Source organism: Stegodyphus dumicola, chromosome 10, assembly GCF_044657685.1.
Source record: "Stegodyphus dumicola isolate Sdum_Otavi_A_Nest chromosome 10, ASM4465768v1".
Lineage (NCBI taxonomy): Eukaryota > Metazoa > Arthropoda > Arachnida > Araneae > Eresidae > Stegodyphus > Stegodyphus dumicola.
The window spans coordinates 156,616,893-156,642,065 of record NC_140777.1 but is presented as its reverse complement, the minus strand read 5'-3'; the positions used below and the strand labels follow the sequence as shown (position 1 = coordinate 156,642,065).

Genomic DNA, 25,173 nt, shown 5'->3' with positions numbered 1-25,173 from the left:
AAGTGTTTATCACTATGATGTATTATGAAATATTATTGAAATAAAATTACTTTATAGAAATTGTGCTATTATACTCATCTATAATTTTAAAAAAGCAGCACAATTTAGAATTTTAAACAAAACTTTCAAAAATTCGTTTTTAAATATTTTAGTAATTTTTACTTATTTACACCAATAAAAAGCATAAAAATCGCAAGAGAAAATTGCTTGTTTGAAATTTTCTATTAGTTCATATTTAAAATATTATTTTCTAAAAGAAGTAGTTACAAATTTCCTTACAGCATAGGAAAAGCTAAAAAAATATCCAGCCCTGAAAGCATGCAATAGCTTTATAATTATTTGGAATGTTAATTATGCTTGATAAATATGCTAAATTTTTAACAATCAATCTCAATTTCAAAAATAAAAATATGTAAAAATTCTAATTTGTGTAATGAGGCGCTACAACCAGCTTTTTCTTGACAATTATACACGCTGCAATAGGCAACCAATGTTAAATTTCTGCAAGCCATCCCTACTCCGCCGGATCTGATCAAGGTGACAGCTGGCAACGCCTCAGACGAGGGAGATAACCCGTCTGGGTTAGTCTATTTCTTAATAGGTCCATGTCTTACTCGCAGTGACGTGATAGCACATCTGCTCATGATCCGATCTAAAAAGGCTCCTTTCTCTGATCTTTGGCTCCTCTCATTTATCAACTAGCACACCGTTAACAGAAAAGTAGCCGTTTTATCACGAAAGCTTTTCTGATATTAATTTAAGAAATCTATGTGTACCAGAAATTGATGTAAAAAGGATTAAACCAATTAATATTTTTGTTCATCCTGATTTGTGACTTCATAAAATTAATCGTTTTGATGAAGTTTCACGGATGATTCGCTTTGCATTCAGTAATTTTACGTTTTCACATATTAACCATCGTAACTTTTTTTATGTTTTTTAAAGTATGTATAAATAAGAATAAGTAACAGCCTATGTTCTAGCATATATGCAGAACTTATTTTGCTGCTTCAACAGTTGAATATATTTGTGTTGTTTAACAAATCTTGAAGCGTAATCTGAAAAGATAACAAAAGTAAGGATACCAGTTTTCAAATTTTAAGAACAATGAAATTCTTTGTTGAGGAAACCGAAATTGGTAGTAAAATTTAAGAAAGCCATCTTGCATGTGGTTTTCTCATATTTAAATTACTTACACCTGCTTGTTTGCGATATCCTTCCTGGTAATGCAGATACCTAGCTTTGAGTTTTTTCATTCTCTGAAATTTGAATCAGAGTTCAATTTAAATACGATCACATTAAACATTGTTTTCCAACAATAACAACTCGCATTGCATCGTTAATTTTTTTCTGTTACAAAAAGGCTTATTATGTTAAACAACCGTATCTCATAACTGATATAACGACTGACTGTTACATTCAAAAATATCCAAACGACAAGAACGCAAGGCTCAAGCCAGAGCCGGTGCAATCTGTGCCGCTGCACTAGACTGCAGAATTTAGCGCCGGCAAAATTTTGAGAATTGAGAAGAGCAGCGGTCAACGAAATTTACGAATACCAAATTTTTTTAGAATTAAGGGGTGAAACTGGAGAGCAGAATTTAGGGATCCATCGTGGAGAAAAATGTAGGACCCGCTGGAGATTGCAAATGTCGCCAAAATATCTAGCGTCCAGTCCTGTAAAGATATGGGATCCAGACCTCTTTCGTAAAGTACTGAAATCCTCCAGTTAACAAGTTCCAGTTTAAGGAAGATTGTTCTGCACGCAATCTGAATTTAGCCTTCATTCAATCGGAGAAGTTATGATAATCAACTTATTATTCATTTAAGTTCATTCGTATATTCATTTAAGAAGTGAAGAAAATCGTTCTTTACTTTATTTTCTTAATAAATTTAAAGTTCTGGAGAGACCCTTTCGAAAATGTCTTATAGAGTTCTATAAAAAATCCAATGTTAATCTTTTTAGAATTATGGCACAGTTTTCTATAAACTAAATCATAGATCTTCTATAGAATTCTGTAAAATTTTAGATACAGCTTCCACAAAGTTATGTTTACAGATTCTATAGGTATACAAGTATGCATAGATATTTTATAGAGATTTGTGCGGAGATTCTATACAAATTTATACGAAGTTTTCAAAGATACCACGTGTAGAATTTTAAATAATGTATGCAAAATCGGCTAATAATATTGCACTGAAAATATCACAATTATTTTATAGAAAATTGCAGTATAATTCTTGAGAATTCTAAAAGGTGATACGTCTCATCAAGCTTTCTCGCTTTAATTTTCCTTAAAGATCAATAACAAAACTATCTTTTTAGATTAAGAAGAATTAATTAAATTTCAACTTTTGAGCTGACATTTTTAACACTGTCTAAATTTCAAAATGATCTGCGACATGGAGCAGGGAGAGGAATAAACATTTTTGGAACACATGTATATTGCTTCCCTAATAAAAACTTTAGCATTGTTTTAATTTCAAAAAGATATTTAAATAAAAAGAATACGTGTTAAGTAATAGTTAAGCTTAATTAAAATTAAAAAATCATTTTTCTTCTTAGGGGTATGTATACACTAATTGAGAGCATTAATTTTAAAAATTAAAATTTTATAATTAATAGCGTGAATGAGATCTTTTATTTAATTTTATGATTTAAATTGATTTTAGTCTTTTATAAGATAAAAAAAAATATATTACATAAGCAAAACTGTACAAAATGTTACATAAATATGGAAGCTGAAATACGTTGAGCTGGGGGGGAGGCAAATATTTTCTTTCACAAATGTTTCAAAACTTATGAATAAAAGGTGCTTATCTTTTCTTTGTGTGTTCCCCATATAGCGCATCAAAAACTGGAAATTTGATATGATTATAGTTTGAAAGACTTCTGTAGAATACCATTTTATAAAGATTTTTTTAAATTTCTATGAGATTTTCTAAATCAATTCTTTACTTTATTTTCTGAATAAATTTACAGTTATAATTCGATAATTTTATTGAATTCTGTTCTATAAAATCTTTATAAAATTTCAATAGTACTTTTTTAAGAAGTATTTTTATCGACAGTTTCCTATAAAGCACTATAGAAATTTCTGTAGAGCTCTAGCAATCTCTATAAAAACTCCTTTGCAAGGTGGAATAACAACAACTATTTGTATGCACCAAGTTAACGATGCCTGCAACGATAATTTCCTATTACGTAAGCCATACTGCAACAGAAATAAACGATGACTGTTGAATTTTTCATATTCTGTATTTTTAAAATGTATGCTAGTCAAAATCTCTAAACATCGAAAATCTATAACTTAAATAGTTCAACAAAAGATACTTGCCCCACTCCATCCCATCCTTATTTAATCGAATCCTTCTTGAGTTGTTGACATTGATATTTTCTGACATCATAGAATCTGCGAGGAAAACGTACAGATGTTTCCAAATACTTCCTCACATTATTAGAGCTAGAACAAAAGTTTCTTCGAAGAGTTCTGAACAAGTCTGTGGCAATTAAATCACGCCTCTGTTTTGAAAGGCTATTATAAATATCAATTACACTGAGTGAAAAAAAATGGAGATTACAGGCCTCGTTCCGCGGGGCCCCAGGCCCGGTTGGATAAACGGTTGGATATTCTGCGGTTCAGGTGGTGGTAACAGTGATAGCAAATCAAAATGTCGCTTAGGTGATACGTCTCATCAAGACCGACTCGGCAATTAATTGCCCTATGTTCCGGGGCTAAGGTTCCATAATTGTGGGGTCTATTACTTGTCTGGGGGAAAGCATGAATCAAAGCGCTCTGTAAAAGCATTTTTTTTTTTTATATATAAATCGAAAATTTCACCTCATTAGCGACCCAAGTGCAGAAATGGTAATTTGCGACAAATTAGAAATTTATTCTAATTTATTGTGTCTAGCTTATTTTCTCTTTCATCTTTCAATGTTTCATTTATTTATTCATTTTTAATGAACAAAATAGTTATTGATGGAGAACGAAAATAGAAAAATCATTTTCTTAATGAGGTAGCTGGAAGTCATACTTAGATAAGTAAAGGAGCGTCAATTTTCAGCACCGATGGAATGATTTTTTTTATGTCTTGTTAATTTTACTAAACGACGCTTCGAAACTAATTCCTTATGCTCATACCCTTAATTTAACAGTTGGAACTAAGCTAAAAAATTATATTAGAAAAATACTGTCATATAACAGATTAGCATTACTGATACCGGAATTAAAGGATAGCAGTTTTATTCGCTACCAATTTTTCAGAAGAAGGGATCCTGGGAATCTCAAACCGAAATAAAACGAAAAATAATTTTTTATTTAGAATTAGGTATTACAACCGAATTTCATATTAATTCCAAATTTCATTGGCGGCATAACCAGGTCCCATAGAAATTTTCTAAAAAGCATAGACACAACTAATTCTATAACTGGCACACCAGCGGCCGAGCGGTAAAGACGCTGAACACTGGTAGTTCGGTCCGAGGTTCGAATCCCGCGAACGGGCTGGGATTTCCCCATGTGCAACGTGTATACGAGTCAGTTTCCCTTAGAAAGTCCTCCACGAAGGCATCCCTCCCTTTAAGGCAGATAGCCCTTGTGTGCTTTGCCGTAATTGAATAACCCATAACCCATTAATTCTACAATTGAGTAAACTATACAGCAATTTTGAAAATTATGCTTATTTTTTAATAAAGACTTTCTTCTTGTCGATAAGAAATAATCGAAATGCTTAACTCTCTAATGCAAGGATTCTCAATAAAAGGGATTTCATTGTTTTAGGGGAATAATACGGTCAGCCTTTATTTAGCTATTAAGTATTTAATTTTAGTGCTTCAATATAGAAAACTACTTTTATTCACAAGTTTTGTTATTTATTAACATTTTCTATATTTTTTGTTGTTTAATTTACAAAACGCATTAAAAAATAATCTAACTCTGTATAAATGTATATGTATTTGAGTTTTGGAAAGGAGGAGTTCATGAATGAGGTTCTAACAGTGGTGGAAGGGTGCATGAGGCAAAACCACTGCTATAGTGCCTTGTTTATTGAGTGATCTTAATTTAGGATATCCTGTGAATAACAAATAATCTTAGAGTTAATTAGACACAATAACACGCCGAATAAATACTAATTCAGGAGTCAAACAACAAAAATCAGCGTTATAATTTTGTAAATATAACGCTGATTTTTGTTGTTTGACTTCTGAATTAGAATCTTAGAGTTATTTAGAAGACATTTTAACAACCCTAATTAATAATGACATAACGGGCCCACCAGCGGCCGAGCGGTAAAGTCGCTGAACACTGGTAGTTCGGTCCGAGGTTCAAATCCCGCGAACGGGCTGGCTGCATGGGTGTTTTCGTGGTTTTCCCCATGTGTAACGTGTATATGAGCCAGTTTCCCTTAGAAAGTCCTCCACGAAGGCATCCCTCCCCTTAGGCAGATAGCCCTCGAGGCTTTGCCATAATTACACCACACACACCCACACAATGAAATAACGTAAATTTTATAGCAAAATTTCTTGCTATAGACTACTTGAATTACACTGGTCAACAAATCCCACAACTAGCCGAAGACTTAAGACAGCTGAATACTGGTAGCTCGATTTGGATTCAAACCCAGGTGAACGAACTGGTCATATAGTCGGTTTTCCTGGTTTTTCCTCTTTTGTATAATGTGAATGTAAGTTTCCATTACAAAGTTTCTCACAAAGGCCTTCCTCGCCTTAAACAAATAGTGCTCGGGTGCTTTGTCCCATTCAAACAATCTAATCTAACACTGACCAACTAATTACTATTCGGCTAATTACTATTCGGCAATTTACTAATCCTTTATCACAGGATTAGTAAAATTTGTTCTTTGCGGATCTGTTTATACCCTGATGTCATATACATACAAAGAAATTTTCCTAATACCAACAGTTTTGAATGGTGCACGAGGATTATTCGCTAAAGAGAAGGGATGTTTTTGTGGTTTTTCTAAGAGAAACTAACTCATATTTCCATTCGCTTGGGGGGCGAACCCAAGTTGAACTACTAATATTCTGGGCAACTATTCGGCCACTGATAGGGCTTGTCGAAAAGCTGAAAATCTTGTCTAAAATCTGAAAGCGTTCAGTTTTCTTATTTATTTATTTTTATTAATTATTTAGTTTTTAATGACTATTTATTTATTTCGGTATATATCACATATCCTTTCTCCTCTATATCTGATTATTATTTATTTCGGTATATATCACATATCCTTTCTCCTCTATATCTGATTATTATTTATTTCGGTATATATCACATATCCTTTCTCCTCTATATCTGATTATTATTTATTTCGGTATATATCACATATCCTTTCTCCTCTATATCTGATTATTATTTATTTCGGTATATATCACATATCCTTTCTCCTCTATATCTGATTATTATTTATTTCGGTATATATCACATATCCTTTCTCCTCTATATCTGATTATTATTTATTTCGGTATATATCTCATATCCTTTCTCCTCTATATCTGATTTTCACAAATTTATCACAGCACGAAAGAATTATTATATTCAAAAATACAGCAAACCCTATCGCAGCGACAACCTCTCTAAGGCAACATAAATAAACTTCACCTTTCTGAGATGACCCTCTCCACTGAGGACCATAATCTTCTGGAAACGTGCGTATCTATCTTAGAAAGGATTGCAGTTTTTCTTCCTGTCTAATCCCCTTTAACAACACCCCACTGTTATTTGGATTATAAAATATATATAATTGCAAAAAGAAGTATACGTAAACATGCCTAATACAGTCTTTTAATATTATTACCTCTATTTATTCTTAATCTACCTGCTTTCTTCCCATTTTCAGTATTTGTTATTTTTTAAGTACAAATTTTAAAGCAAACTTTTTTGTTTTATTAGAATCTAGCGTGTCTCAGAATTACAGAGACTCGTAAGATTCACGATTATGAATTGCATTTGACTTCCCCTTCACCTGCGAGAAATAAATAATTAACCCTTATTTTATGTTCAGTAAGGTATGTTGACACATACTTGTCCTATCTTAGTCACTTTCTGTTCTCAGTTGAAACAGCTGTAACGCCCAGAATCATGAGCTGACAAATCATTCCCGCTGACCAAAGAATTCATGAAAAATTTATGAAGAGTGAAGTAACTAGCATGTTCCGTAGTTCGTCCCCCCTCCCAATATGTGTAGTATGTGTTGCTCGGCTTTTAGAGGATGAGTACACAAATAAGATGAATCTTTACGTTGCTAAATTATTTAATTGAACTATTTGTGATGTACACTGATGTATTTTGATCATATTTACGGATGAAGTTTCAGCATATCAAGTATAACAATGGAGGTAGTACGTCTTCGCTTCATCGTCATTTGTTTACTGCATCTACCTTCTTAAATGGAGGTTCACGTTCCCCTTCTATCTCATACTTGAAAGTTGCCCCTTGAAGAAGAAGCGTTGCTTAAGAGAAGAAAGTATTACTAGAAATAATTAATGAGGCTATTTACTGAATTTACGAATGCAAGAAATTAAGAAAAAGGTTTTTATTGTCGTTTTCGTCCCGCCTACTTTTTGACTCATCTCTCCGAGTCTGCAGCAGCAGCGAGGTAATTCAGTTAAACTGAGAATATTACTAATAAGGTCATTGAGGATATCAGAGAATTATACTGAGGTCACGTATAAATTTATGCCGTCTTTTGATACATGCACATTTATTACCTTCCTTGTTAAACTAATTACACAAAGTATCATTAATTGCATTGCTCACAATATGTTCCCAATGTACTGCAGGTTTTAAATTTCATTTCTGTAACTTCTTGATGATTTGAATGCATAAATCTCATCCAAAAAAGCTTACAGTTAATTATTATTTTTGAAAAAAAACTTGCCACGGAGTGCAGCATTCGACGGAGACTTGAAAAAATGGAAACCTGAGGACGATACATTCGGAAAATATGCCGGATGCGAAAGAAGCTTTCAGTTAAGCTGCTGAATGACAATTTTTGTCATTTTTGCCCCATATGATCTGGTGTTGCCCATGCGGATGATGATATTATGCCATTTGCTCGGCTTTTTCTCTTGAGTTCTGCATGAACACAGTGAAGTTGCTCACAGTAGATAATTGAGCTCAAAGTTTTCCGCGCCGAACCTGTCAGTCCATTTCGGGCTACCCGTTCAACAATAGCATAAGCTCCATACGCAGCACAGATTTGTCTGGAAGCCTTTGAATTTCTGGGACATTTTTTGATTGCTTAATAAAAATATGTCTGCAATGTTTCTTGATTTCAACTTCACGCTGCCCACTTCTGGTACTGAAAAATAAATCTGATTAGCAGAAATGAAAGCATTCATTTTTATATGGATAGGAGACATAATTGGCTACAATTTGGCCTATTGAACTTAACTGCGATTCTCGGTGACTCCTCGAAAACAAAATCCAGGGAGACGTCACGAATTTATGAATCATCTCAATAGATGATTATTATACAAGGCAACTCACATATTCTTCAGAAACAGCAATACAATCACCTTTGACCATGAGTGATCACTAGTTCTAAATCAAGCAATCTGAATCAGATAGAAAATACTTGCTGTTGTTTGTTGTTAATAACCCCAAGAAGGCTTGAAAGTACTCTTCTGCTGTTTATTAGTGACGTTCAGTTTTGACTACATGCCAAAACTTATACTCTATGACGTTCCTTCTAGACCACTTATACAGATGCTCCCTGGCTTACCAACGAGTTACTTACGAATGACTGTTCATACTACAAATTTGATCTTAAAATGTTACTAAGTTCGCTACGAATATCTCCTAATAATGTTCGTAAGATAACAGCTGTAAATTCTATACAATTAAAAAATAAAACAAATAAATAATGCAGTTTAAATTTTAAATTCAGGATATTATAAATAATAAAATTTTAATTTATAATATAATATTATAAATTAAAATGTAAATAAAGAATTACTTTGCTATATAGTCCGTATCATGGATTGTCATATTTTGAGGCATGTGTGGATGGGACAAGGATAAGGCTAGTTGATCTTTACACAAGTAAGATGAGTCAACATCTGACTCGCCTTCTGAAGACTCGTCGACAAGTAAAAAGGATATTTGTGATGAGGAAGCTGTATGAGAGGTGGAAGGAGCTAGCATATTAGATGAGTCAGAAACGCTGATTTCTGAAGTGTTTTTCTTCAGAAAATAAGGGCTTAATCTTGTCTCAACAGGCTTTCTTTTTCTCTTCGCAAGTAAGATTATGACACTGTATGTCGTCGATCACAGCAGACTTCTCAGAATTTGGGTCTTGGCTTTCCAAAAGATGTGATGCCTTCTCCAAACTTAAAATACGCTACTGCTGTTAATTTTGCATTAAATGTTTTGATTGGGACAGGCTCTTCCTCTTCTCAGTGTTGCTCTTTGTAATGTATCAGGTTTTTGATTGCATTGTTCCTTTGACTGATAACTCTTGGTTTGCCTTGGCATTGCGACTTTGGGATATTCAGTCATGCGATTTTGTTACTTAAGAACTGTTCCTTTCGTCGAGCGATTAATATCGTTCGAACGTGTCACTTTCACCATTTTCTCACCACTTTTAAGATATTTTATTGCAGCGACTTTTGTTTCAAACAAAACGGCTTGTTGCTTTTTATCACAGCTTCATCAGTACTTGATTTTATCTTTTCATCAACCATTCTTGCTATTATTTATCTTATTTTCGAATCCAAACAAAATTCATTCTTTGAAAACGGGTTTGTCTATAAGTTTGTAAAGTGGAGATCTTCTGTATGTTCTAAATTGGAATATCAGATTAATTTGGAACAGTCCTTAAGAAAGATTTAGGAAAGTTACTTCTTTTCAAAGAATGTTCTTCCACGAATAAGCTCATGTACAATGTAAAAACAAACCAGTTTCCCGTAAAAAGACTTCCATGAAGGCATCCCTCCCTCCAGCCCTCGTGTGCTTTGCCCTGATAAACCAAACCAAACCGATCAATCTTCCAAGAATAAACCATTAGAAGTTTTTCCAGAGAAAGAAGTTGCAATGAATAATTTTGATTCTTCGACGTTTTTTAATCTCCGAATCTATTAGAACAGCTGCCATTTTACGCAAAATCTGTTGTAATGCAGCATTACATGGCGCTTAAAGAATTATTTCTGAGCAGAAATTTTTCCTTTTTGCCCTCTCGCTTAATCTTTTTTAGCTTCAATATTTGCGTAAAATTTTGTGTAATGTTTTGGGAAGTATTTCCTATGTAATATAAATATTAAATCTTATAAAAGCGTAAAGCAAATATAAATAATAAAATTAATTTAAAATTTAATTTATACTATTATTTATAAAATTTTAATGCCTCTATAATTGTTTTAATAATTGTATATGTACTCCTCATAAGTGAAATGGTTCCTTAATTTTAATTAACCTGAACTACTGTTTAAAATATATTTAATTTTATTTTAATACTTTTAACATCTAACTAATATTGAAATTTTTGTTAGAGGAGGAAGGGGGAATCAGGACGTATTCCGAACGTCCACCTGACGTCATAAATCGTTTCAAGATTCAGATTATAAAATGCAAAAATTTAAATTTGATTCATTCTTTTTTAATTCAGAAAGAAAATTTTATTAATTTTTATGATGCTCTTAAATACACAGTTTCTATAGAATCGTTTAGAGAAAATTAAAGCAAGGAAACTTTTTTAGAATTCTTTAAAATTATGGCCCAATTTTATATTAACTGAATCTAATATTTTCTGTGGAAATCTTTTCGTTGGCTTTATGCACATTCTAGAAGATTCTACTTGTAAGCTGTACCACACATCTATTTGCTTCCGAAGAACAACTGCTTTAACCAATTTTCTGCCTGCTTTATCATTGAAAGAAAGACTCTGGGTTTTCCCGTTCATTTTGATTTCTTTTTTTTCCTTCTTTCGTTTGTTGTATTGCTCGTTTTTAGCGATCAGTCAGCTATAGCATCGCATCCCTCATCATCAAACGTCATTAAGTAATAGAGAATTAGTTTCCCCTTTACATGGCAACCCGAAAGAGATCCGTGATGATTGGTTGTTTTATATCATATAGCAGAGTAGAAAAATGTGCTGAAGAGTTGTTCTTTCGAAATTCTTTTAAGTCTATGATACGACCTTTAGAAACTGCGAACATTTTTATAAAATCTCTGTGTAAATCTCTGTCGAATACCCGTACATAACTTTATAGAATCTACGTATGTGGCTACGAAGAAGCTACATCTAAAGTCTTAGAAAATTCTATGGAAGATCTTTGACCTAGTTTATTTATAGAAGTCTGTAATAATTCTGTAATAAATGAAAATAAGGGATTATTTTCATTTATTATGATCCCATATTTTCATAAGGGTTAGCTTAAAAGAAATTTGGAAATTAAATGCTAAATCGAAATGATGTGTTCCTTCAAAAAACTTTTAATACTATTTTTAAAGCAGAAATTTTCAGGTTTACGATCCTGCCTTTTGTTTTTATGACGTCAGTATCACGTAAGCGCTCTTTATATCAGCCGACCAATACACCCACTAATTAGGCAGAAAAAGCTTTTTTTTTTTTGAATATGTAATAATTTTTTTACTGATGTATAACCTTATTTTAGAACACGTAAGAATACATCAAGCCTCTAATTTTTGTTCTTCCCCTACAAGATTGTATGATTTTTAGCGGACCATTACGACAGCTGCTGCGTTGTTGACATATACATGTTGAGACCTGCTTGGGAAAAATTATAGCACTCATTGCAAAAGGATTGCACATAGAACATTTGCAACTAATCCATATAAAAGCTAAGAAATATTCTTTTAACAGAACATATTTAACATTTTAAACTTCTTATTAAATCTGTTTCTGTAAAACTTTAAAATTTCCTATTTCTTTTAAGCTAACTCTACGTACGCTACTCAGAATTTCGAATTAGTTAGTGCCAGCATGATTTAAACACCGGATGCCACGTAAACGCAAGACTGAAAAGGTGTTGACAAGTATTAGCATTAAAGAGTTATCACCTTCATTAATAATTAAATGTTTGCATTTATCGTTTTTTTTCGTTGTTTTTGAGAAAAATAATAATCGCACGATGTCATATTATTTGCATTTTTTGGCAAATATGCCGCCTCCTTTACTTTCCTCAATGTTTTTTCCTGTATTATAATTTTACAAATTTGGTTACGCCCATTAGACGATAAGCCTATGATAGATATGTCCTTACATACAGGGCTTTTTAAGGGGAATTACATTCTTGCTAAAAAAATAAAAAAAAAAAAGCAAGATATAGAATGTGCGTGGTTTCCTGTGCCTACACATTTGTCATAAAATTTAGATGCAACATTCTTTGACATTATCAAACAAAAATGAAGAAGAAGAGTCCTAGTTATTCAATCGATTAACGTTAAGATTCCCTAAGACTGGTTTTAAGTACGACATTGCAAATGAAACCTAATGGCTAGAACAATCGATGAAGACGCAAGTAGGAGGAAATAATCAAGTAAGGAATAAAGTTATGAATTTACTAAGAGATTTTATTTTTTTGACATTAACTATTTACATGTGAAAGTCGGTTATGATGAAAAGTTTTACTTTTTTCATATTTTTTGTTCTGTTATTATTGTTTCATTCTTGCTATTAAATTTCACTGTTATTAATAAAACTATTTTTAATTAATTTTACTGTTATTATTTTATTCTACTATTATCAATTTATTATATTATTTTAAATTCAATAATCTTATTTTATTATATTATGAAATTCGACTATTTTTCGCAGTTTTAGCCCAGAAGGACTAATAGTTTCGAAACGGAATTTTGCGTCGAATCTCTATAAACTTCTGTATCCCTTTTCAAACTGTGCCACCAAATATTATCACGTTGTATTATATTTAAAGAAATTAAATAATAAAGAATCTGCATGAATGTATCTGTGTTTCTCGCACTGTGAAAAAATAATGATACGTAGAGCCATCGAATTTTGAATAACGTCGTTCCCCACCCGAATTGGAATTGGACCAGATTTGAAAGCCCAACTCTTGAATTCCGAATTTGTTTTACTATCTATTTCATATTTTTTAAACTTTAACGAATTTTTGATTAAGAAACTCAAAGATTTTAAGCGAGAAGTGGCAACACACTGTATGGAATAAAATATTTTTGTCTCCAGCGTGCGAGACTGTCTATTGGAAATTCTAAAGATATACTGTTTTCAAATATTTTTAGTCCAAATGCTCTCGAAACGTGTGTGTATGTGTAAATGAAAGAAACGCCCGTTTGGACATAATATAAAATCTGAAAGCTTTCAGAATTTTTTTCTATTTACTTCTTATTTTTTTATTTGTTATTTTTGTAGGTCAGGGAAGGTCATGGAGATTTTGTTATCACATAGTTTTCGTGCCTTTAATTTTAATGAGCAGAAATTAAGATTCGTATTGATTTATGGGCAATTTTGTCATCACGTGCTTTTCGTACCTTTGGCTTTAATAAGCAGAACGTACGATTCGTTTTGAAACCTGGAAACATAGCATATTGAATATTTTTTATAACTTATGAATTTTATATGAGCAGTACGTACTTCACCGCTTACTTAACAAAAAAAAAAAAAAAAAAAAAAAAAAAAAAATCACTGAACTGCATTTTTTTTGCAGAAGTATATTTTTTGTAGTATAGATCAACATGTTTCCACCTTATTTGAGCGTGTTATATCCAGATTGTAGTTGATTCGACACGACGTTTACCAGTATTGTGATCGTAACATTTACCAGTATTGTAATTATAAAAATTTTTAGTTTTTTTTCCTTATATATATATTAATCATCAATTAATTATAATATAATTATAATAATTATTTACTATACAAAAAATATTGTAACCAATTATAATAATATTTAACCATATATAATATTATAAAATTATTATTACCAATTGCAGTAATATTATTAGAATTCACTATATTACGAAAATTATACAATAAAATGTAACGATTAAATAATTATAATAAAAATTGTAATACGATAACAATTATTTATTACAATTAATCATTAAATTATGTACTAAAATACTCATATTTTTACCAATAAATAAATAACTGCACAAAATTAAACACTATGTAATGAAACAATTAATTACACATGATGGTCAATATTTCGGCTTAGATTACTTAAAAGTAATTTTTGGTTTAATTCTGTGCTCTTTAAACGCTGCCAAAATAAACAAGGAAAAAATAAGAGTGGAAAACTCATGAATGAATCATGCTCATCCTCCATATTTCATGAAGAAATTGGTCCGAATGGCGCATGCGTGTTTGCGCTCATGGTCGCGGCTGCTGCGATCAGACTATTATACTATAACATTATAGTAAAAAAGTAAGATAAATTATCTGGAAGTTCTCATTAAATACAGAACTTTTTTTACATTAAATATTTAATGACAAGTGAAACAACATATTAATTTGAACATTTTAAAGTTTGACAGGTGGGAAAAAAATTTTTCGTTTCTTCATATTGTTTTTTTTTTAAATTTTTTTATGTGTACTTAATCCCATTCATTTGCAGTTATCAAAATTTAATCCGTGATTCTATTTTAATGTTCGTTTTTGACTGATTTCATAATGGAAAATAATGACTTACATTAGTAAGTAAAGAAAAAAAAATGCTTTTATTCAGAACATGATTTTGCTTATTTAACTGTATAGCGTTCAGCTAAAAAGCCATACTGATTCTATAGTTCAGGACACACTCTATAGCGTCAAATCACACGTTTTACACAAAATCACACGTTTTACACACAAAAATTACACGTTTTAATATTGCTTTTAAGAAACCTTTCTTACGGGTAGTCGGTAGTGCAGCCACAAAAAGGCAGTAACTCGTGACAGTTTCGTAACAACAGCTTTCAAATGCCATTAAATAATTGTGTTAAATTTCTATTTATAACAATAATTTTTCAGTTCATGTTGTGTTTGACATTTCTGTGATTTCTATAGCAACAAATAGCAAAAACGCCTTTTACAGTAAATAATAAGCAATACTATAGTGCTGTTACCAGAAAGACTTTCTAAAAATCAATTCTACTCAAGTAGTTAGCGAAATAGATTTTTTATTATGGAAAATTTTAAATTAAATTAAATTAAATTAAATAATTCTTTATAAATGTTCCCGTCTGCAAAACTGCAGACAGTTACTCAAGGTAACATTAATGAAATAATACATTAAAATTCAGTTGCAATTCTTGTAAGCTTGCCGATTGTGTTCGAGCAATATCCTTCAAACCAGGGTTTCTCAAACTGTGGTACATGTACTACTAATGGCACATTACATTACTTTTTGCGGTACAAATTTTACATAAAAGATTTACATGAATTTTCAAAATAAATGTACCCCCCTTTTGGTCCATGACGATATGCATATTTTTTTATTTTGATTTATGTGGTCAAAATTGAAAAATTTGAGAATACCTACTTTAAACCATAGTTTTCTAAGTTGGGCTCACCACCGGAGGTGTGGATAAGAACGCTGAGCACTGGTAGTTCCACCCGGGCTCAAATCTTAATAAACGGGGGGGGGGTGCATGGCCGTTTTCGTGGTTTTTCCCATGTGCGATGTGGATACAAACCAGTTATCCTTAGAAAGTTCTCCACATAGACATGCGTTAGGCAAACAGCGCTCGTGTGTTTTTCATAACCCATTAATCTAACGAAACTAATATGGGCGTTATCGCACATCAATTAGTAGTTAATGTATAAAATTTTTCAAAAAAATGTTTAATATTTTTTCTCTTTGTCTTTCTTTTAAAGGAGAGAAAGTTAAAAAAAGGTCTTAAAATACAGTGATTTCTTTCTAAGAAAGGTTTCTCATTTTGCTTAAATGAGATGGTAAATGTCGAAATGTTATCTTACGAAATAGATTCGATATAAGTGTCTATTATGATTTAACAACTGCTGTCACTTTCGGAAGTGCAGTATTAGTGCGGTAAACGGTTAGCAGTATATATATTAGCCGACGTAATCAATGTAAATTGATTGGAGCTTATATTATTTACCTTAGTCACTCACAGTCCATGGATTTTGTTTCCGCGCCACAGTGAGTTAGTCAAAAATTCCGTTAAAAAATATTTTTCATTTCCTGTAATTCCTAAATCAACAACAACAACAACAGAAAATTTATCTAAAAAAATTTAGTTAGCTTTTCATTGTACTGAATTGCATAGACAGGTAAGAATACTATTTTCTTCCTACGTCGTAATAAATCTTAACTTAATCTTCTTTAATAACTACAGCATTTTTCTATAACGAACTGAATTATTTATTTTTACACCTGCCTTGACATGAATCATAGGATTTCGTTACCAGAATCTCTCAATTATGGAAAGCAAATGCTTAAGTGGGAAAAGCAAACCTAAATCCCCCTTTGCAGTAAAACATTGTTTTTGACGTGAGCAGTGTTTTCTTTGCAATTAGGAAAAAACCACAAGGGTAAGAATTTTTTTCTTTCTTTCTTTTCCTTTCTTTTTTTTTTTGGGGGGGGGGGGAATTTTTTTTTAGTAGAATATTCTTTATTATTGGAAAACTAAACTATCGCAGATAATGAAAATTGCATAATGTTCATTGTACTCTGCGTCTTACATTTTTTCTCCTTTATCAAAGAAACGTAACGCGCAACCAGATGATATAATGAATTGCACAACGTATTTTTTTAATAATCCATGAATGCTCTAGCAAAATTTTCTTATAGCAGAACTTTTCTAAAAGAAAATTTTGAAAATGTGATGAGTTCCATTAGGAAATAAGGAATATCAAATGATATAAAACTGGGCAAAAAGGCAAGCTTAGTTTCTCTTAGATTTTGAATAAAATTCTATCGATTTCGAAAGCGACTTGCTTAACATTTGCATGCAGAAATATTTCTGCTTCTGAAGAGAGGGACTTATGTCTGATCGCTCTAAATTTCAATAAAATGCTATTTCAAACGTGCAAACCAATGTTGCTTTTTTCTTACTTTTAAATTTTGTACAGGCATGTTCTTTTTTCAAATTAATCAGATAATGATTCCAATCAGAGTGATCACTACGAATAATTTCGTACTAGTCTGGTACGTTTTATGCATATTTGGTGTTCTAATACGCTTATTATCGGATCTAGCACTTTCTTTCGAGAATAATAAAAATAATATGAGAGTGTTAGATAAATAAATTCATTATGAGTGCTATAAAAAGGTCAAATCAGTTTTAACTTCATTACAAAATCCCCTACCAAATGTAGGAATCCTAAAATTAGATCAACAGAACTTTTATTTGAATATCGCGTTCGTCTTGTAATTTATCAGCCAGAAATGAAATGAAAATTGTCACTAAATATTTTAAGGAATTGAATCTTTACCAATGGCACCAAAAAACGACAATTTTCGGATTTTAAACAGTAGGAAATACGGTAGGGTACGAACTGCGCCGAATTTGATCGAAAATCCCCGTCCCCCTCTTTTCTAATGCACGAACTGCGCGACGTTTCCTGTCCCCCATTTCTTTTCAGGAAGATTGGGTGCTACAAAAAGTCGTTTATCGCCATTAATGGGACATTCTGTTGAGACTGCAAGCCTTTATTTTCGTTTATCAATATTGTAAAAACTGTGCATGTAAAACAAATATTAATTTAAAGTCTGGCGTGTGCTAAAAAATAAATTTCTTTTACACTCATTTTAAAGTTTTATGATGCTTAAAGGAATGATGAGCCAGATCTTTTTTATTTTCTGTAAGAATTAAAAACTTTCCAAGTTTATATATATATATATATACGTATATATATATCAGTTTTTAATAGTAAAATTGATAGATTAATGACATACACAAAACTGATACATAATCAACGTATCAAATATCGGATTTGTAGCTCATCTTAAATAAGTTTCTTGTATAGATAAATATTAACAAATCTTCTTAGATAGCAGAATGGTTTTAACTTTCAAATTTACCATTTTAGGTAAACAGTTCTAATTTAAATATAAAAATTATCTTTATTAAATCTAAAAACTGGACTTCTTAAGTCGTTCTAAATTCACACTAATATTATTGCAATATATTCCCGTATTAAACTTTCCATTTTTAATTATTGAAGTTATTTTAAGGTTATTTAACTTTGTTACAAATTCCATATTTTAATACTAGAAACGTTTAAATATTTATTCTGTTTTCCACCTGATGTACTTTGGCATGCATTTAATTCTAATACACATTTAATTAATAATATAATAATTATGAGCGTCAGCGGAATTTTCATAATTAACAAAAACATTTTGAAAAGAATAAACTCCCCTTATATTCATATCCTGGGATTTTCAGTTACCTTTTAATCCATTCCTTTTTCACATATTGTTGCACTGTACTCAAGTTTTCATGCATGTAGAATTTGTATACTTTGTATTGTATTTATGCCAATTTATATTTAAAGGATAATTTTTAGAAATATTTGCATCATAACTCTAGTTAACAGAAGATGCTTCTAACACCTTGGTAAAGTTTAATCTTCAACACGCAGCTCATTTTCCAACCTCGTTTCAGGCTGAATTATTTGTAAAATTAATTACTTGAAATTATTTGTTAACAAAGATGCTAGCTAAATCACGCTAATAATATTTCTTACTGTTGTAATTTATAATACAACGAGTTCATGTGATTTATAATGTAATTCATTTATAATTTTTCAGCAGTAGTGAAATTAATAGCAAATACTCATAATAATATACATTTAGATTACAATGATTTAGATTGCCATTGCCTTCTTCACTCATGCTTTTATGCTACATTCCTAAAATTTCATAATGGCATACAGGTAAGTTTAACTCATTCACCAAACATGTAAATCTCTAATTCAGCCCACTTTTGTTCTTACGTGTGCTGTATCTTCTATTTTCTTTGATATATTGTTCAGCCTAATTTCAAAAGGTCTTGTGGAAAAGTCACTAAACATTGGTAGTTCGACCCGAGTTTCTAGTCCCAGTGATCCCCCAGCTCTTTCTTTTTTTGTACTTATTTACTGTATAAAAATGTAGCGTAAAAATTTCAGTTCATGAAGTAAAAATACTTTTTTAATTTATTCTTTAAAAGTATTGCAAAAATTTTACCTTTACCTTAGCATATCTTTTTACAAATCCCTCTAATAAGAAAAAATAAGGAAAGAAATTAACTCAGTTTCGGTGATTGATACCTTGGTGCAAATTATATGTAACATTTTCCCAAAAGCATAGAGTTTATATGGGTATCAATAAATTAAGGATTATTTCTCCATCTAATTTTCTTAACATGTTTATTCCAGAATTTTCTTTTTACTCTGTAGCGCTTAATGAGTTTTCCATAATCATTCAATTTCTCTAGCCATGGCAACTTTGCATACCTTCTGACAAGTTGTTATATTTTTAACCACTGTATTTTAATTCCTGTTGGCTATCAGTACATTATTCATTTGTTTCACAAGTGCAACTTTTATTTTATACGCAAATCTACGTAAAATAGCATTAAAACTTCAGTTATGCTGAGCTCCTCATCGATTGCTTTTTTTAGATTGAATGAAATTAAGCTTAATGTTACTGTTAATTAGCTTGTTATTAATTTAAATATATATTTCTAATTAATTATATGTTCAGATATTTCCAAGTATATTACACAAACTTTTGCATCCCAATTTTTAGTTTTTGGTTAAAAAAATAAGCTTTTATTTATTGAGAGGCCTGATTGATGATATTAATTTGCAGTACTGTTTATCTAATTCTTTTCTTCTAGATAAATTTTAGAAAAACTTCTTAGCATAATAATTTAAATTTATTTACAATTTATACGTCAGTGATCCAAACGCATAGTAATGTTGTTATAATAGATTTCATGCTAAGCTTTTTTTTAATTTAATTATTAATTTCTGCAAACATTTATATAATTGCTTTAATTAACGAAAAATATTTCTAGCACACTTTAACACACTTTGATATGGAATAATTTTTTGCACTCTATTAAATTTTCCAGTCCAGTTCAGACATCTTGACTATTATTGATGTAATTTATTAAAAATATAATTTGTATGCTTTATAATTATTTAATTTATGATATTATTATCATAAATGAAAGATGTTTGTAATGCTAATATGTATGTTTACCAATACCTTTTATTTTCTTTGTTAGCTCCCGCATTTATTACTGTTATTCAAGTAATTAGCCTGCTTGTTAGATATTTTTTACTTGTTCTTGTGGTATCTAATTCTATTTATTTATTTTTATTTTCCTCTTGGCTACAATTGGCACGAAAAGTTAAATTGTAACCCTGTAGGCAGCAGGGTGGAAGAAATTTTGATTGGCGCAGCTGGACTATAGCTCGACCCTGGGGAAATTTTCATTAGCGCAATTGGAGTACACCCGGAAATACATATCTAAAACCGAGTGTGGGAACTTTCCTAAATGGTGTTTAGATGAGAATGAAGTTTAAGAAAGAAACATTAAAGCGTTTTAAGGTAAAATGTCTGTATATATGTCCATGTATTCATGCACTCCGAATTCTTTACAACTTCTTAAAAGGTTAACTTTGAATGATACTATATTATAAAATTTATCGAGGCTGTTCTGAAATGCAAATCAAATTGTTTTTACATGTTAATGCGTTATATTTGAATTTTTTAAGTGGTTTTGAAGAAAATAAGTATGAAGATTTTAATAGATAACGAATTTTATTGAAAACTGTAGAAACGCTGGAAAAGAATCAAGAATTCGGATATTTTTAGAGTAAAGTTTTTGAATTAAAATTGCTGAAGAACAGAAAGTTCCGTGATTTAAAAATATCAGTCAAAGTTGTATTGTGCTTCCCTTATTCGTCAACAGTGACAATAAATAAGATAAAATATGAAATCAACTAGAAACTTCCTTTAAGAATGACTGTTTCTGACAGTGAAAATTTGCAGTGAATGTCTCCGAGAATGAAAGCTCGCTTGGATTTAAAATTGTGCTACGTTATAGACTCGCTCGCTCATTAATAACCGCACAAGAATTTTGCTCCACATTATAATACGTTAAATACGAAGCTAAATTTGCTTTATTTTCCGTTTAAACAACGCATAAATAAAGAAAATGTGTCTTAAAATGTGCATAAAAAAGGAAAAGGAAGAAAGGACGTACATGTAAACATATTTCTTAATATAGTATATACAGCTCGCTTATAACGAGAACCCGGATTTAGCGAGGAAATCGAAAATACTCGGTTGGTACAATGTTAAGACTATGGAGGCATAACTTGCTTGAGCAAACCCCGGTTATAGCGAGCAATACTTTTGTGGTTCATAAAATTTCTATTGACGTTCACCTCTCCAGCTCAGTTAATCCTTTCTTGGAAAAATCCCTTTCCTTTCCGAAGTCAACCGAAAGTTAATAATGAGTCATAAGTTCTACGAACAAGGTAACGGCGGCCTTTTTTTTTTATCTTAGAGAGTGATCAGGATTGAATTTTTACCATTGAGTTCTACAAAAATTATCAAGCCTATGAACCACGGGATCATCAGAAGTTTTAAATCAAACTTTCGTAAGCACATGAGCCATCGAAGACAACATCACGACGATGCAACACCAAGAAAAAACCTGCATGAACAATGTGGGAATGCAGAACATGCAAAGTTGCATTCTGCATGAAAAAGAAAAACTGTTTCCATGAGTACCATAGAGACTGATTTCTAGGGATGTGTTCTGTGGGCGGTGGTTACTGACACTAACCACCAAAAGTGGTCATTTGTTTCACGGGTCTTGGTCAAAATATGTGTGATTGTCGCAAATGATTTCATTGTAACACCTGATATAGTAAATAAAACAAGTATTTTGCTGAAAATGTTAATTGCTTTTCCTGCCCCTTAAAGAGTTAATAGGAATCCTATACCTGTTGCTGGCTATTCCGATGCTGTTCTTGAAGAGGATAAATTAAATTTTGTTTCACAAACGGAACTAAGATGAATGATAAGGTTGGTTTTGTTTTTGTTGTTTATGAAGATAAAAAAGAAAGAGATTTCAAACAGCACAAAATTAATTATACGAGTTCTGTTTTCCAGGCTGAGCTACTATGTTTAAGTCTTGCTGTGAAACGGATTCAAAATCCTTGTAGTGGTATGAGATTAATGCGCATTTAATATGTAATGATTCTCTTCCTTCGCTACAATTATTACAGAAAATTAGTGTTTCAGAGAAACTCGCTGTTGAAATTCAGATTATTATTAAGATCTTGATATAGATATTAATTTTGCTTACGTTCGTGGACACTATGGAAATTTTGAAAATGAGAGTTGATGCTCTAGCAAAAGTAGCCACGAAACGTCACATTAATTCAAATCTCCGTGTTTCTGTTTCTCATTGGAAACGCTTTTATAGAAATAATGCTACCTGTGTTTGGAACAGAAAATATCTGGCCTCACCAAAAGCACAATGGACCAAACCTTTTTTACCTACGATTTTCCACAGAGTAAAATTCAATCTTCTACAGATATTAAAGTAACTCAAATTTCAAATGGGCATGCAAATTTAAGAGCTATGCTTCAAGTGCTTCGTGTATCTACGGTAGTGGCGATCAAAATTTAAAGCATATTCTTCGTGATGCGTTCATCATGTCCAACAGAGGAAGATGTTTCATGCAACTTTGATTCGTCTGTCTCTATCTTGGTCACCAATTTTTTCTAAACTTTTATGGACTAAGGAGACAATTTCTGCTTTTTGGTATTTTATCTTAAGTTTAGATTATTGAGTTCACTTTTTTATTACATTTTATCGCCTTGTACGAAGTTTAGGAAGTACTGTAATCACGAAAAATTTTAACCATCTATAAATCTCGAATCCATTTTAACCATCTGCATGTATGGACAGAATAAGGGACTCCATTTTCCGAAACATGTTGTAGAATAGATTTAAAATTGATTCAAAACAGATTTTTTTTTTTTTTTACTACAAACTTCACGGAGATTTACGTACTTGTGTATATATCTCGCTTAATTCAAAAACGAGTAGCCGTTTTGAACATTGAAATTTTGTATGTGGGACTATTATAACATGTAGTTTTTCACCTCCCTTTTTCTTTGAAATGGGCCGCAATAAATATATATATTCAGTGCAGAGTGGTTATCCAGTTCGGTGAGTTCAGTTTCTTAATTCTTATATGTTGGTGAATTGTGCATTGTTTTTTAATGTGATTGAATTACGTTGTTCTTATGTCCCGGTTAAGGTTTTTATATGCCTTTATTTAATTTGCATGCAACAGTTGTAGAGTTATCAACAATTTGAAAGTTGTTTAATTGGTACTAAGCCTAACAATCCTTTGCTTGCATTTGAAATTCTTAGTAGAACAGTGCATTAAGTGTATTAACTTCAGTGTATTTTTCCCGAGTGAGACCAAAAGTAAACTTTCAGTTTTGTGCGTTTTGAGCTTTTATGTATTTTTGCCTTGCCGCTAAGTGAGAACTGAGTTGATGAGAAATATATCTCTAATGAATTTCGAGGAAATAAATGAAATGCACCAAAAATGTGTATAATTTAATAAGCCGTACAAGGAAGTCTCTTATCCACAACACGTTTTTATTTTATTTCTTCGTTTGCTTATTTTTTGTATATTTATTTATTTTTATGAACGTAATTTCAAATGTATGTAATTCTGACTTTTTAAATTATGTTCACAATTATTATCAAGGAAAAACGTTTGCATTTATTAATTACTTTAACTGATAAAAAGCTAAAAATATTTAAAGATAGATTATATTCTAAGGTCCATATTTTAAGCATTCATTCGCTACATATAGCTAGTTAATTATTCAAGATAACAGAGTCATTATAAATTCTTCGAAGAAACACAAAAAGGTTTTTCCTTGATGATATTTTATGCTACTATCTAAGTGCTTCCATACTGACGTAAAAATTTCAATCCGGATGAAAATCTAAGCGAAGTTTGTCTCGATTTACTGTTTTATTTGACAATATGCATATAGACAAAATGACCTAAAAATTTTACTTTCTTAATGCAACTGCCATATATATTTAAGGGTGACATAGTGGATTTCTTAATGCACATTCCAAAAAGTAGACCAGTGCATAGTATCACAGAATTAATCTAATTTTAAATGTCATAAATTTGATCCAGGTAAGTCTCGAGAGTTTATGATTCAAAGTAAGGACGCATATTCTGCGAAACCTGATGTCAAAAGTTAAGATTTTTAACCTTTAGATCAACATATTATTAAACGATATGCTTTGAAAGGCCGAGCTAATTTGCTGCCCGTCAGTTTACTGATTTTCTGTCAATCATATTCAATACACACGACATCTAAAAGTACTTTTAAAGTGCAAACAACTCCATTGATGCGACGTGACTGGACCACGATACACCACGCCCTAGTTGCTCAGGGATTTCAACAGTAGCTTCGCGTTCTGTGCCTCAAAGCCGAGTTTTAAAATCATGCGCAGTGCTTTTCACAGGGTAAAGAAAGTATATGAAGTGGGTTTGAAGGTTCAGGGATACAATGTATAAATTTATTTATGGCTTTAAAAAGTTTTAAAATATTCTGTGTCAGAAAAACCGAGCTTCGCACTTGCTTAGTTGCTTATGGTTCCAGAATATTCCCACATCCTAAGTAATTAATGCTTGTTGTGTGTATGTTGTACAAGATTAAGGTATATATGTTATATATGAAATTCATGCGAAATGCAAAATTATATGCAGTGAATACTCTCTAAGATGACCATCAGTAGATTTTGGTCTTTTACAGCTATAATCGCCTTAGAAAGTTTATGTTCAATACCAGTGTTTATCTCTAAGAAATACATTGGCCTTCAAAATGAAAGGGAAATGACAGAAATAAGATGTAACTGACAATTAATGAAAAATTATTAAAAAAAATTGTACAAAAGCATTAGTTAACATATATTAAAATGTTTGGCAATTGATTATTCGCAAAATATTGAAATTAAAAGCAAAATTACGGAAATTGGAAAACGATGGAAAAGTCACTTCTTGTGGAAAACATTTTTGTTTAATATTGTGTACTGTCACCTCAGACTGATATGCATACCTCACATCTTGATTCATAGACTTTACCAAAGTCTTGGTCAAGTCTTGTGGAATTGCACGCCACTCTTCTAAATGGGCATTTTTCAGCTCCTG

The 25,173-nt window shown here is 31.4% G+C and overlaps 1 protein-coding gene across 2 annotated transcripts in view; it reads left to right on the top strand.

Annotated features, from left to right (window-relative positions):
- Positions 1-25,173, top strand: part of LOC146995164 (uncharacterized) — a 116,982-nt gene that overhangs the window by 26,986 nt on the left and 64,823 nt on the right. Inside the window, exon 1 of one of the 2 annotated variants that reach the window (XM_085826115.1) lies at positions 12,398-12,520. The exons of the other annotated variant lie outside the window; for it this stretch is intronic. Within the exon in view, the coding sequence (XP_085682241.1) occupies positions 12,491-12,520 (30 nt within the window). The 5' untranslated portion in view covers positions 12,398-12,490. Of the gene's footprint in view, positions 1-12,397; positions 12,521-25,173 lie in introns of those variants that run through there. 2 annotated transcript variants of the gene reach the window in all.